The 14,177-nt window shown below is 38.7% G+C and overlaps 1 protein-coding gene across 1 annotated transcript in view; it reads left to right on the forward strand.

Moving 5' to 3' along the window:
- The window catches only part of Ryr2 (ryanodine receptor 2), a 424,465-nt gene that overhangs the window by 272,475 nt on the left and 137,813 nt on the right, over nucleotides 1-14,177 (forward strand). Inside the window, exons 52-59 of the mRNA XM_028769855.1 lie at nucleotides 103-193; nucleotides 1,108-1,248; nucleotides 2,027-2,190; nucleotides 4,231-4,309; nucleotides 7,174-7,263; nucleotides 7,669-7,806; nucleotides 10,880-10,957; nucleotides 13,369-13,444. Coding sequence (XP_028625688.1) covers nucleotides 103-193; nucleotides 1,108-1,248; nucleotides 2,027-2,190; nucleotides 4,231-4,309; nucleotides 7,174-7,263; nucleotides 7,669-7,806; nucleotides 10,880-10,957; nucleotides 13,369-13,444 — 857 coding nt within the window. The remainder of the gene's footprint in view (nucleotides 1-102; nucleotides 194-1,107; nucleotides 1,249-2,026; nucleotides 2,191-4,230; nucleotides 4,310-7,173; nucleotides 7,264-7,668; nucleotides 7,807-10,879; nucleotides 10,958-13,368; nucleotides 13,445-14,177) is intronic.

Below are 14,177 nucleotides of genomic sequence, written 5' to 3' on the forward strand. Positions count from 1 at the left end.
GGCCTTTGAAATTATTATGAAAATATATGTGTATATCCAAAATTAATTTTTACAGTCTGATATATGAATGTGTGAGTCTTGAATTTTGCCTTGTTCCAACAGCCAACTGAGACCTTCTATGATGCAACACCTACTCCGAAGGCTGGTATTTGATGTTCCACTGTTGAATGAGCACGCAAAAATGCCCCTTAAGGTAAGAAATTCTTGGCACTATGTGGTCCCTGTTTTCTTGGACTGACTTCTTGTTACTAATCATATGTCTCTTAGGAATATATATATATCAATGTGTGTGTGTGTTTGTGTGTGTGTGTGTGTGTGTGTGTGTGTGTGTGAGAGAGAGAGAGAGAGAGAGAGAGAGAGAGAGAGAGCCTTAAATAAGCAATGCAGGGTCATAGACTCTCTAACATTGATCTATAAATTTGGCAGATATAGATCACAGATAAATTTTCCAAAAAGCTTCCAAATAGCTGAAAGATCCATTCATAATAGTAGAAACTGGAATGAACAAAGACTGCACCTGTAGGTACCAAACAAATGTAGAATAATTTTCAGAGTTTACTTATAGAATTTAAAGTCTGACATCATCATAATTGATAGGTAAGTCAGAGGAAACAAAAATACCCACAGAAGCAAGGTTCTCATTCAGTATCTCTGGACTCTAAGAGATAATTGTGTATGATGTTCAGGAGAGAACAGTTCACATAATTGTGAATAAATGAAATTAAAGGGCACAGAACTCTGGGATATATGAATATCTAAATAACTTCAAGTTATTTAGTGCATGTAAGTGCAGTAAGAAATGAGTTCTCTGATGTAGGTGCTAGAAACCAAATGTGGGCTTCCTACAAGAGCTGAAAATGGTCTTAACTACTAAGCCATCTCTCTAGCCTACCTCAGGATACATTTTAAAAGTTGAAAATTTGGTCCACACATTGTATTGTAATCAGTGCTCAATTTGAAAGAAATGTAGTATTCAAGTAATTTTGTTCTCCAAATACTCACATGAGTTTGAGAGTTTCCCTTCCATGAACCTCATACCATAGCATTCAGAATGCCATGGATGAGGAATGGAAACACTGATAACTTAATGACTACTTTCCCATGCAGCTGCTGACCAATCATTATGAAAGATGCTGGAAATACTACTGCCTACCTGGAGGGTGGGGCAACTTTGGTGCTGCCTCCGAAGAAGAACTTCATTTATCAAGAAAATTATTTTGGGGCATTTTTGATGCTTTGTCTCAAAAGGTAACTGACTATCTGGGGGATTTATCTGTATTGATAAGGCAACAAAAAACCTTAGGTTCTCTGTAAGTTGGTATTTATAGTGGGTTAATGTGTTTACTAATCAAGACCTGAATAGTGTCACATATGATGGCGAATACCTATACTCTCAACACAGAGGATGCTGAGGCAGGAGGATCTCAAGGTCAAGGATAATAAGGGCTCCAGTTAGGTCTCAGTTATAGGATGTGATCCTTTTTCAACAAAGCAAAAGAATGGAAAGTTACTTACTTTTGTTTTCCTTCTTTCTTAATAGTACATGCTGAGAACACATGATACATTGATCTTTAGTAATCAACATTGTCACATATTCTGTGTGATCATAACACTGTTTCTGAAATTAAAGAAGTAGAGAAATGTAGGAAATCAGGCATGTGGTTGGTTGGTGTTAGTGATTGAATATCCTGGCATAAAACAAGTTAGAGGAGAAAGTCTTTGTTTTGCTTTATAGTTCCAGAAGCCATTTAGTCCATAGGATCAGGGAAGATGTAATAGGCAGAGTGAGACCTGCAGCCGGGAAACTTGGGATGGGGAGGTAGACAAGAGATGGAGAGAGAGGGATATGTACATATAGTGACCTTCTTCCACCAAGGCTTTACCTTGTAAAGGTCCCATGACTTTCCAAAATAGTGTCACCAATTAGGAATGAAGTTTCAAACACATGAGCCTGTGGGTGTATTCATCAACAAGTCACAGCAGGAGTCACATGGATAATAGTTTACCATTGTTGTTCTCTTCCCAGAAATATGAACAAGAACTTTTCAAACTGGCCCTGCCTTGCCTGAGTGCAGTTGCGGGAGCTTTACCTCCAGACTACATGGAGTCAAACTATGTCAGTATGATGGAAAAACAGTCATCCATGGATTCTGAAGGGAACTTTAACCCACAACCTGTTGATACCTCAAAGTATGGACTCTTTCTATTGCAGCAGATTTTTATTGTAAATGATGTGTGAAGTCTGAAATTGAATAAGGTACTGAAGTGAACTTTCTCTGGTACATGCCCTCTTTGAGTAGGAGTCCCTAGAATTTATCAGATGGCAGTAAAAATAATGGTGAATATACCAATATCAGAAATAGATATGTGTCCTCTAGGGTATTCTCTGCTGAAGAAGGAGTCTCAGTGGATAGCCATGTTATTCAGAAGAAGGAGACTCAACAAAGTGAATGAGATTTATTTAGTTGAAAAATTAACTGAAATGTATATCAGTAGCCACAATCTACCCCTACCTAGCATCTTTACCTGAGGATAGTTCCAAACTGTCACTGTTCCCGAGAGTGACAGGATCATTTCACCCATCACAGTGAGTTGGCCAAGGTCTGGTTTCATTGACAATATCACACATCACAAAGAGATGAGAGAAATATCAAGTCACAAAGAACTACGCATATTGTCAGATGTGGACAAAATTGAAAGCCTTATGTAAAGATCAAATATATGATCTCTACCAAGCTTCATACATGCATTTAGATTCCCATACAATTGAGATATATGGGTGCTTCATATATTTGAAGTTCAATTAGGACCACAACTCTTAATTTGCAAGAAAAACTGCCTCTTCTCTTAGTTCTCTGTTTCATGGTAACTTGGTAAAACGAGTTAGAAAGTTATTAGCCAGCACTTCTGAATCAGTCTGAGACTGAACCTTGAGGTTTCAGGGAAGCTCCCAGCTGATTTTTCTGCCCAAATCAATTAGAGTATCAACCCAGTGATGTTATTAACCGAAGAATGTTTTTAAAGTATACTTGCTTGATATTACATGACAGTCCTGTGAGAAAAGAGTCCACTCCTAAGTATTTGGATTATGTGCTTGGTCCTTTTTATCTCTTTCAAAGTAAGTCACCAAAACATCACAGGGTCACAGTCTGCATAGGTAAGTCTCTGGTCTGTTCATGTACAGAATAATCCAGGGTTTTCAGAAGAGCGGCATCAGGCTTTGGGTGTATCCAAATAACTAACAAGTGTTGGGCTTGCATGCTAATTTACCTAGGCTTGTTTCCTAGGGAAATTCTTCATTATACGTTTACATGGTGGTTTGAGTAATTTCTACCTGGGTATGAATTTTTTTAAAATAATATTGCTTCTTGAGTATGTATTTGTCAGTTACTAACTGATAACTTTGTTGACAAAGATCAGAAAATCATTTCATTATGTGGGGTTTTATTTAGAACTCAATGCTCAAAGTTAACTGCTCTAGTGAGTTGTATTTACTCAGGAGTAGAATGTGTATTCAATTCTCTCTTCATAGATACATTTGATATCCAAATGGTTTAACATTTATGAGCAGACGCATTCATCAATTGCACATGCTGGACATGAATGGAATAAATATTCATTGAAACAAGAAAGGAATCAAGAATAAATATTATCAAATGATAAAGCATAATGATAATTACTTTTCCCTGTACCGCCAATTAGTAACTTTGTAATGTTGTCTATATGGAGGACTGATATCATAAAGTCTAAATATATAACTAATTATATAAAATTAACTTTAAAATGAGGCAGATAAAAAAATCAACAGTATTTTTCATTCAAAGTTTGAACAAACACAGTTTAAAAAGACAGAATTACTCCAAATAAAAAGTATAAAAGTAAAGCATGTTTTCAGACTTACTGAGTACTTGTTTGGGTTTGTTTTCCTTTTCTTGTATAATCTATTGTCTTCATCTTTGAATATATTTTAACTAACATATATCTTATTACATTTACTTTTTAATATTAACCCAATAAATGATGTCTCAGTTTGAGATGAGTAGATAGAACCTGATCTGCTTGACTTACATTGTTTGGAAATGTGTAGAAGCAATTGTTTGTTATAACAGTTCTTTTTTAACAATTATGAGTGAATGGAATATGAGTATTACTCATCTGTGAATAAACATGAGTGCAATTGCCTATAAATTCTGTAAAAACACCAAACTCTTTTCCTTTATTTTCTTATAGCATTACAATTCCCGAGAAGTTGGAATACTTCATTAACAAATATGCAGAACATTCCCATGATAAATGGTCCATGGACAAGGTAAAGTTCACAAGTGCTGTCTTCCCATCCAAGGCTGTCACTGTGAATGACAAAGTGCTGCTTAAATATATCTAAGTTTTCCAAGTTCCTCTTTGTATGCGTACAGTGTATATTTCTGTGTGTGCATTTCTATTCATTTACATATATGTGTGGGTGGTCATAGATTGACTTCATTAACTATTACTCTATCTTATTTCCTTTGAGACAGGGTCCTCAGTGACTCTAGAACTTGCCATTTCAACTTGATGGATCTGTCCATCCCCACTGCCCTGAGTGCACCACTATGTCACACTAGTACTCACTAAGCCACACCCCCAAGCCCCAACTTTCTCTTTTCAAGAAATACCTTCATCGAAGTTAGTATACATTTAGTTACAAGCTGTTCATTTTCCTTCTTAGCTAGTTTCTTATAGTAAAAACGTGACATAATCCAGACATTTTAGCATTTCTAAAGATCAAGTCATTAAACTTTGAGTATCATTTCTTAATGTGTATATCTTTGTGGGGTTTCAGGAGGAAGTGGTAACTCCACATTAAAAACTTACCTTTAGCTAGGCAGTGGTGCTGCATGCCTTCAATCCCAGCACTATGAAGGCAGAGGCAGGTGGATATCTGTGAGTTTGAAGCCAGACTAGTCTACACAAAGAGAGTTCCAGGACAGCCAGGGCTACATGAAGAAACCCTGCCTCAGAAAAAAAAATGCCTTTTAGCCAAACTCTGTTTTTTTATAAGTAGTTTTATATTTGATGAACAATACTGGAAATTTTTTTTGTGTGTGTGATGTACATGTGAGTGCATATTTATATGTGTGCATTTATTAATCTGGGTATATGTGCCTGTATGAATGCTCATGAACTTGTGTGTGTGTGTGTGTGTGTGTGTGTGTATGTGTGTGTGTGTGTGTGTGTGTGTGTGTGTGTGTATGCATGTAGGGACCAGAAGTTGATGTTAGATATTTTTTTCCCTACTTTAGCTTTTGAGACAAAGTCTCTCCCTGAGCCCAGACATGGGCCAGGCTGGCCAGGGTCAGGGGTGGGGGTTGGGCATCCAGGATTCCTCTTGCTTCTGTCTTCTCAAGTGCTGGGGTTATAGACATGAACTACCTACCACACCCAGTTTTTTCCATCTGTTTGAAGGATCCAAACTCAGATCTTCATGTTTGTACAGTAAATACTTTGCCCACCCCCCTCGAAGGGGCATCTTCCCACCCCCTTAAGTTTTAGTGGTTTTGTACTTTCTATACGTATATCAAAGTAGGTCTATATAGCTTGTTAAAAGTAGAACACATCTACTAAAATGTATCCCCAAGGAAAATAGTACAATGAGAAAATTCAAGGAGTTGCAAATGTTCTCATTTCAGTTGAGTTTAGTTTCAGGTTGAGAGAGAATGATGATTGTAGTTTATCAGAGAAATTGAGTTGACATGGTACAAAAACCTAGCACATACATGTGCAGCCATGAAGTGAAAAGCAGACAGTGAATGCCCTAGAGGATGCTTACGTCCAGAAATAAGCCAGTGGCATGGCAAGTCCCTTTCCTAGTGTCATGTCTGTTGCTGCAATAAGCACCATGACTGAAAGCAACTTGGGAAGGAAGGGGTGTACTTGACCTCTATGTCCTGATCATAGTTGATCACTGAGAGAAGACAGGGCAGGTACTTAAGCAGGAACAGACGCAGGAACTGTGCAGGAACACTTGCTCCACATGGTTTGCTCACTTTGCTCTTTTATACAACCCAGGAGCCCTGCCCACGGATGGCTCCACTGACAGTGAACTGGGCCCTCCCCCATGAATGAGGAATGAAGAAAATGCCCCTACATATGCATTTAGGCCAGTCCAATGGTAGCAGAACTTTAGTAGAGGTCTCTCCTTCCTTGATGACCCTGGTTTGTTTCAAGTTGCCAAAAACTAACCAGTACAGTCTCATGCCCTGTTCCCCACTATGCTAAGACCATGCATCTCTTCCTTTCTCATAGAAAGACTTTTTCATTTTTATGATAATTTGTGTGATTCCTTGTTGTAGAAATTAAGCCTTATCAGGAACATCACACAAGAGTCACATTGATATAGTGACTCCATTGAATACTAGGTGGCTGGGCTGGGTCTGAGATGCATTGGGAGGAAAGTCCTGAACTGGTCCAGTGTAGCTAACTGGTTCCTGAGACCTAAATGGTCAAATTATTTGAAGATGAATCCATTGGTAGTGGGATACAGAAATAAGTGAGGAGGAGATGTTATTCTGAGGTGTTCCTGATTTACATATGTAAACAAATTTTCATACTCGTGCATGGATCACATGTTGGGGTTTAAGATGTGTCAAAATAATGTCAGTTGTCATTCTTTGGTCCATATAGCCTTATTGTAGGGGATTAAGCATTGGGCACAGGTGTAGACCTGGTTGCATTTAGGAACAGGATGCATTTAATCTCTGGTCAAAAGAATTCATTCCAAGAGGCTACTGACTATAATATTAAGAGTGGAACTCTGAATTAAGTTAGATAACATTCAGACCTCAGCCAGGTCACATTGGTGCAGGCTTGAAATTCCAGGTACTTGGGAATCTGAGGCAGGAGAATTTTAATTCCAAGGCCTGTCTTGGGATACTGAGTTCAAGGTAACTTAGTAAGGTGTTGTCTCAAAATAAAAAGTGAAAAGAGTCCTGGGAATGTAGCCCAGTGGTAGATCCCTTGCATACAAAGACTTGGCTTCAGTCCTCAGCCATACCAAAATAAATACTAGGCCTTGATCGTTTTCTTAATTCAACTTCAGGGTTATTTTTACAAAATAGGATCTAAACAAATACACACTTAAAATCACCAAAACTAATATATATAAAGCTATTTTTAACATTTTGTTTGTTTTAGTTGGCAAATGGATGGATTTATGGGGAAATATATTCAGACTCTTCTAAGGTCCAACCACTAATGAAGCCATATAAACTCTTGTCTGAAAAGGTGAGAGATTTCCTCCCCACTTAACTTTATAAAGTATTATATTTGGGGACATTTTTATTTTGTGTTTTATTATTAAAATCTTTATTATTTTCTTTAAAACTTTTTATATGTACTTGTATGTGCATGCCTACATGCCTGAACATGTACATGCATGTGTGCCATGTGGTGTGGTGGTCTGAGGACAACTTGTGAGAGTCGATTCTCTCCTTAGGAACTACTATTTGGGTAACATTTCAGCTTTTGACATCTCCCTTGAATGTTTTTATTTTTGGTTTTATTTTAAGGATCCTGTGGTAATCCATTTCTTAATGAAGGTAGTCTGTTTCAGAACAAACCATTAAATACTTGAATTTTCATTTTGGATTTATGATACCACTAATGCTTGATTTTTTTTCTTCCCTCTAGGAAAAAGAAATTTATCGTTGGCCAATCAAGGAGTCTTTAAAGACGATGCTGGCCTGGGGTTGGAGAATTGAGAGAACTCGGGAGGGAGACAGCATGGCCCTTTATAACAGGACTCGGCGTATTTCTCAGACAAGCCAGGTGAGAATCACAGTAACAAATGAATTATTTGTGTTATTTAAACATATATACACACATATATGGACACATGCATACAGACACAGACACAGACACACACACACACACACACACACGCACATTTGCTCATGCTAGAGATTCTACTCAAGGCCTCATGTGTGTTAGTCGAGCACCCTGCCCTTGAGCTATGCTAGCATCTCGAAAAATAATTTCAACTGAGCTTGGCTACTTGAGAGGCTGAGGAATTTCACTTAGGCCTAGAAATTTAGGCCTAGAAATTTGAAGCCAAGCTTAGAAATATAGAAAAGACTCTATTTCAAGTAATAATTACAATGATAGCAATAATAATTAGGTTTGAATGTAGCTTAATTGATAGTGTAACTTATTTCACATTTAAAAAGCCCTGGGTTCCATTCCTAGCACCATATCAATACAGGTATGGAGATACAGGCCTATAACATCAGCACTTGAGAGACAGAGGCATAGGATCAGGAGTTCAAAGGCATCCATAGCTCCTTAGTGAGCTAAGGAAGACCTATTGTTTCAAATGAACAAACAAAGGGTAGTATTACTTTTCTAAAATAGTACAATGGTGCAATGAGATAAGTTATAAATCTTACCTAAGATTACCTCTTGCTAATAAGTTCACAGTTAACATTAACATTCCTGACTTCAAGAGAGCACATGTTCAGATCAGATGAAATTATAGAAAGAGAAATGGGTAGACTTTTGAGAGAAATGGCCATGAAATACAGGAGTGGTAGTAACAGGTATGATTGCCATGGATTCTAGAGTGTGTTCACAAGACAATAGCTTTGTTGAGTGAGCTAAAGAGCTCAAGAATTCTGGGAACAGCAAAGAGACAATAATTAATATGGCTGCTGTCACTAAGATAGCTGAGTCATGACCCCCAATGACACTCATATTCTGGTTGTGCTTACTACTCAGAACTGTGGTGAAGATAGTCAAGGCCAGCAGTGGGAACAGCCCTTAGCCAATGTTCTTGAGCATTTATGTGTGCCCAGCACTGTGCTGAGGGGCTCCTGTCCATTGTCTAAGCCACACCTGCCTGTGAGCTAGGTTTTAGTGTTAGCTCCATTGTACAGGGAAAAAACACAATCTTGAAAGTGGCAGGTGACTTGGCTTGGAATGTGTAGGTTGTCTTGTTAGATGTAAGCAAGATATCACTTACAATGCAAGGCATCATCAGTTGCCTGTGCATGGGGACAAACGACACGGATTAGCATCTGACTGGGGAGAGAAGAATGACTGACTGTGGAAGGTGCTCCATCTATTTCAGTTGTGTCACCGAGATAGACTATATTGACACAACAGGACTTAGAAGAGAAAAAGGTTATCCCAGTTCACAAGTCCAGGTTTCAGGCAATCACTGTGGAAGTCAGAGCAGGAGCTTGAGAGATGGTCGCCTCGCACCGGCAGTCAAGAGCAGAGGGAAGTGAATGCAAGCATGCTCGCTTGCTTGTGCTCAGCTTGGGAGTCTCTACAGTCATATGCAGTTAGGGTAGCTACTCTGAAGCTGTGGAGTCATATTCGATTTTACAATTTCACTATCAGTTAAGATTTATGCACTTACTGAACACATAAAAGTGCACACACAGATGCGCACACATACACACACACACACCACACACACACATACACACACACACACACACACAGAGAGAGAGAGAGAGAGAGAGAGAGAGAGAGAGAGAGAGAGAGAGAGAGAGAGGATAGAGTTAAAACTAAAAGAACAATTAGCTTTCTGTCTTCTCCCCTGACTCACATGCTCATTACAGCAATTTTATTCTTCCTCATCACGTATTGTTTATTTCTAATAAGAGAATAGTTAAGATTTGCTAGAAGACACAGAGTTCATGTCCTCCTTACTGGATAAACTAAGAGAGGGGGTGTAACGCAGTGAAACTGTGAATGTTGACAAGTAGATGTATTCTTTATTGCTGGTTTACTTTTATGTGTCTATGTGTGTGCGTCTCTTTGCACATATCCACACATGTAAGTGCATCTGTTCACAGAGAATTGAAGAGCGTGTCAGATCCCCCAGAGCTGGTATTCCTGAACTACCTAATGTGCTAAGATGGGTGGTAGGAACTAAATTCAAGTCTTCTGCAGGCACCTAGCCATTGCTCTCAGCCCCTTTAAAAAATAATCATTTTTTAAAATTATTGTTTGAAAATGTCATGCACATATTCAACCTGTTTATTTTGGGATGTTTACTGACTTGATCTTGTGTAGGTAACCACAGCTGCCAAGAGTTCTTGTGTGCAATGGTCAAGTGAGGTCCAGAAGACAATCCTCCTCAGTCCTCCTCCTCTGGCTCTTACCATCCCTCTGACTTTTGTGATATTCTCTCAGCTGTGTGTGTGTGTGTGTCTGTTTGTACCTGTATATGTGTGTGTGTGTGTGTGTGTCTGTTTGTACCTGTATATGTGTGTGTGTGTGTGTGTGTCTGTCTCTCTGTCTCTGTATGTGTGTATTTGTGTGTGTGGGGTCAGTGCAAGATCAATCATGAATCTATGACTAGCCATTACCCACTGTAAAAGGAGCTTCTCTGAGCACAGCAGAAACCTGTAGCTATAAACATAAATATTTATATTGAGTTTTGAAAAGTAAACATGTAGAAATAAGGCAAATCTGATCATTGAAGATTTCCCTGTGAGCCATTAAATGCTACACAGTGAAGTTGTTTAATCTGTGTTTTTCCTCACAACTGACCTACACATACGCCTGTAAAGGAGTCTTTGGTTCCTTGTAGCTAACAAAGGTTAGTAAATTTCAAGACCCCTTGGGTGGAGAAACACTGCAGTAGTTGGGATTTATCACATACCGCTGACTGTTAATTATTAACTTTTTAGACTGTCTATCCCTGAGGTATTAATTATTTAATCATAAATGATTGTGAAACATTCAAATAAAAATTAATTTAAGCTGCCCTTGAAGTCATTTTGTTGTCTTTATCTCAGAAAACATAGTGTGAATCATAGTATTGTGTTTCTGAAGGCTCTTTCTGCAGGTTTTAATGAGATACTGTTTTATTTCTACACAAATCTTCCAGGTTTCAATAGATGCTGCACATGGGTATAGCCCCCGGGCCATCGACATGAGTAATGTTACACTCTCGAGAGATCTGCATGTAAGTATCTGGGTTTTCACAATAGTCTCTAAAGCTCACTTGTAAAAATCAAGGTAGAATGCTTTCCTATGCATTTTATGACATGTGTTGTTTCATGGTGATCATATGATGAGTCCACAGAGTTCATAGTTATTACACACCAACCTTGTGGTAACCTGAAAGTTGATAACGTAAGTCCTGACAAGTTCTTACCTGTGGTTTCATCTTTCCTGCCTCCTATAGCTGAGAGTTTACTAAACTACTTTGGCTCCCAGTGGGTCATGCACTGTACCTGCCCAAGAGCTCTTTGGATTCACAAATGAAACACACACACACACACACACACACACACACACACACACACACACCAGTTAATTTTGATATGCCATGACTAGCTTAATGGCTGGACAGTTCTAATCCTCTATCAGCTAGCATATATTTTGTTTTGGTACTCCTGGCTTAACACCTTCTAAATCTATGTTCTATCTCTGCTACCCTGTTACCTTCTGGGCAGCCCTACCATACGGCCGCTTTTCCTTTCCATCTACATTTCAGATGATTTTCCTTCTGCAGCTCTAAATCTGATCCGTCTCCCTCTGAATCATGGTGATCTTTTCCTTCCTTTCTCCCTTGCTCGTGCAATCACAAGGTCCTGCACCATCTACCTGCCCAGCCATTGACCGTTGGCATCTTTATTTCCAAATCAAAATCAGTTTGAGGCAGGGACCTGCATCGTCTTACAAGCAAAACCGGGAATTCCCATGTAATTTGGGAGTCTATTATATCAAGTTCCCAATACCTCCTGTTGCTCTGAAATGTTAAGTGGAGATGTTCCACAGTTGATACTTCCCATTTGAAGTCCCATGATGTAACCTTTTGCCATCCTGCTCCATTCCACCCACACATGAATATTTCCAGTGTTCACTACTTTCCTGTTGTGTGTATTGAGCCCTGTTTAATCATATAGTAGATGTCAGGGCCATCAGACTGACTGTCAGAGCAGGGATGTGCTTGTGTTTAGTTATCCTTATTTTACTTTGTGGTGGTGCTAGCCTGTAAGCTTAGTGACACATTGGAGGCCTGAGCCATGGAACACAGGAGGAAAGATGGGCTCTAGCGTAACATGGCAGCACTGCAGGGCGTATGGAGGAAGATGTATACACTGTACTAGGATCTAGTACTATCTGAGGTTTTAGGCCTTCACTGGGGGCCTTGGTGAGCATCACTCAGGATGAAAGTGGCTACTGTTCAACTTTTAGAGCTGTTTCCTTGGGGCCTCAGAGAGGGATCAGTGGTTAAGAGCACTTGTCCTTCCCTTGGAGAAACTGAGTCTATTCCCAGCAGTGTGAGCAGCTCACAGTGTCTGTAAGTCCAACTCCAGAGGATGTGATGCCCTCTTCTGGTCACTGTGAGTGCCATCACACACACACACACACACACACACACACACACACACACACACACACCCTTTGTGGGTGCCCACAGAGACACACATAAATATAAAAATGCATTAGAAAAGAGTTAATAAATAATCATGAATACTACGTTAACTAATGACCACCTTAATTGCTCATATTAAAGAATGCATATGTTAGTTTGTTCATCTATGGAAATTGATCACATTCCATTTGTCCTATCCATAGCCCCGTGTGCTCCATGTCGCTAGGGTGTGTGTTTTGGAATGAATTATTTGAATGAAAGATAAACACTTTTTCCATATAGCTTACATTATCAAGTCAATGTAGAACGTTGATCTTTGTGTGATTAGTGTTACCTCAAGAGAACTAAGCATATAAGTATGAACTTCATGTTCTGGTAAAATGTTTAATTTATTTTCCATTCTTTCTCATGTAAGAACCAATTAAAATGACATTGTAATATTGACCAGAAAAGAACCCAAGAATATTAGAAACTTTTTTCCCTCAAAATTCACAAGGCCTCAGAAAAGATCACATGTGTGTTCTAAGACTTTCCATTAAATTAGCAAAGAATGATTTAGAAGTAAAATCTTTGTTTGTATTGGGTTCTTCTTTTAATTATTTAACAAGGTTCAGGTTGGTTTATAAACTTTGAGTTAAAACACAAATTTGTATTTATGTCTATTTTCTGATCACATTCATAGCTTCATAGCTATTTCGAAGCCTCATTGTCAAACTAACCAAAGACACATTTAAGTATATTGAATAACAAAGGCTATTCCAATCAAATCCACAGTGTGGAGATATTTACCATGTAATTTCTCAAATTAAAATTCTATGGAGTTGGATTGGCGAGTGAGAGGGTTGTGTTTGACTACATTTTTGGTTCATCTCAGCACTAATATCCTGCTCTCTTGATTTAAGACATATCTGCTGTCCTGCCTGAGAAGACAGCCCTGTCCTCTTTTATAGAAGTATCAATTGAGTCCTTAATGTTTATTTGCTCCATTGTAGGCTATGGCAGAGATGATGGCTGAAAACTACCACAACATATGGGCCAAGAAAAAGAAAATGGAGCTGGAATCCAAAGGTAGTATTTCCTAGAGACCTATATTTAAAAACATGGAGTTTTACTGTAGGAGCGTAGGATGTTAGTGAAGTAGTTCCTCTCTTTTGCTTAACACCTCGCCATACCTTCATTATACAAAAATGTTTCAAGTGTAGAAACTGTAATTTCTATACTGTTAGTATGTATTCTTTGTATTTTAATACTTTCCCCCTCCCTCTTTGTATCTTAATGCCATCTGGATTTATACTACCCTTGAAATATTTGAATTAGTATGGAAGTGCTGGACACTGGGTTATTAATGTATATATCCGTTAGACTCTGAGCACGATCCTCATGGCTGACTAACCTATCGCCAGTCGTTTTGTGTATACTAGCTGTGTTATTGCCATTCTCCTGCTTGGGTTTCCTCTTTCCCCACTCTCTCTATTTTTATTTTTAGTGCTGGGGATTGAACTCAAGCCTCGTGTGTGCTAGAATAGTGCCATAGGGACATCTGCTGCTAGGAACTATCCCCTCACCTTCCCTTTAGCTTTGTGTTTGAGACAGAGATACCATGTGATGTGATATAGTAAACATACTATGTTGCCAAAGCAGGCTGTGACTGTCTTGCCTCGGGCTCCTGAGTTCCAGACCTTCTTTTCTCCTATTTTCTTTTAAATAATTTTTAGCTTCATTTTGATTGTGTGTGTGTGTGTGTGTATGTATGTATGTATGTATGTGTGAATGCAGTGCCCACAGTGGCAGAAATTGGGTA

Source organism: Grammomys surdaster, unplaced genomic scaffold, assembly GCF_004785775.1.
Source record: "Grammomys surdaster isolate TR1022 unplaced genomic scaffold, NIH_TR_1.0 194, whole genome shotgun sequence".
Taxonomy (NCBI): Eukaryota; Metazoa; Chordata; class Mammalia; order Rodentia; family Muridae; genus Grammomys; species Grammomys surdaster.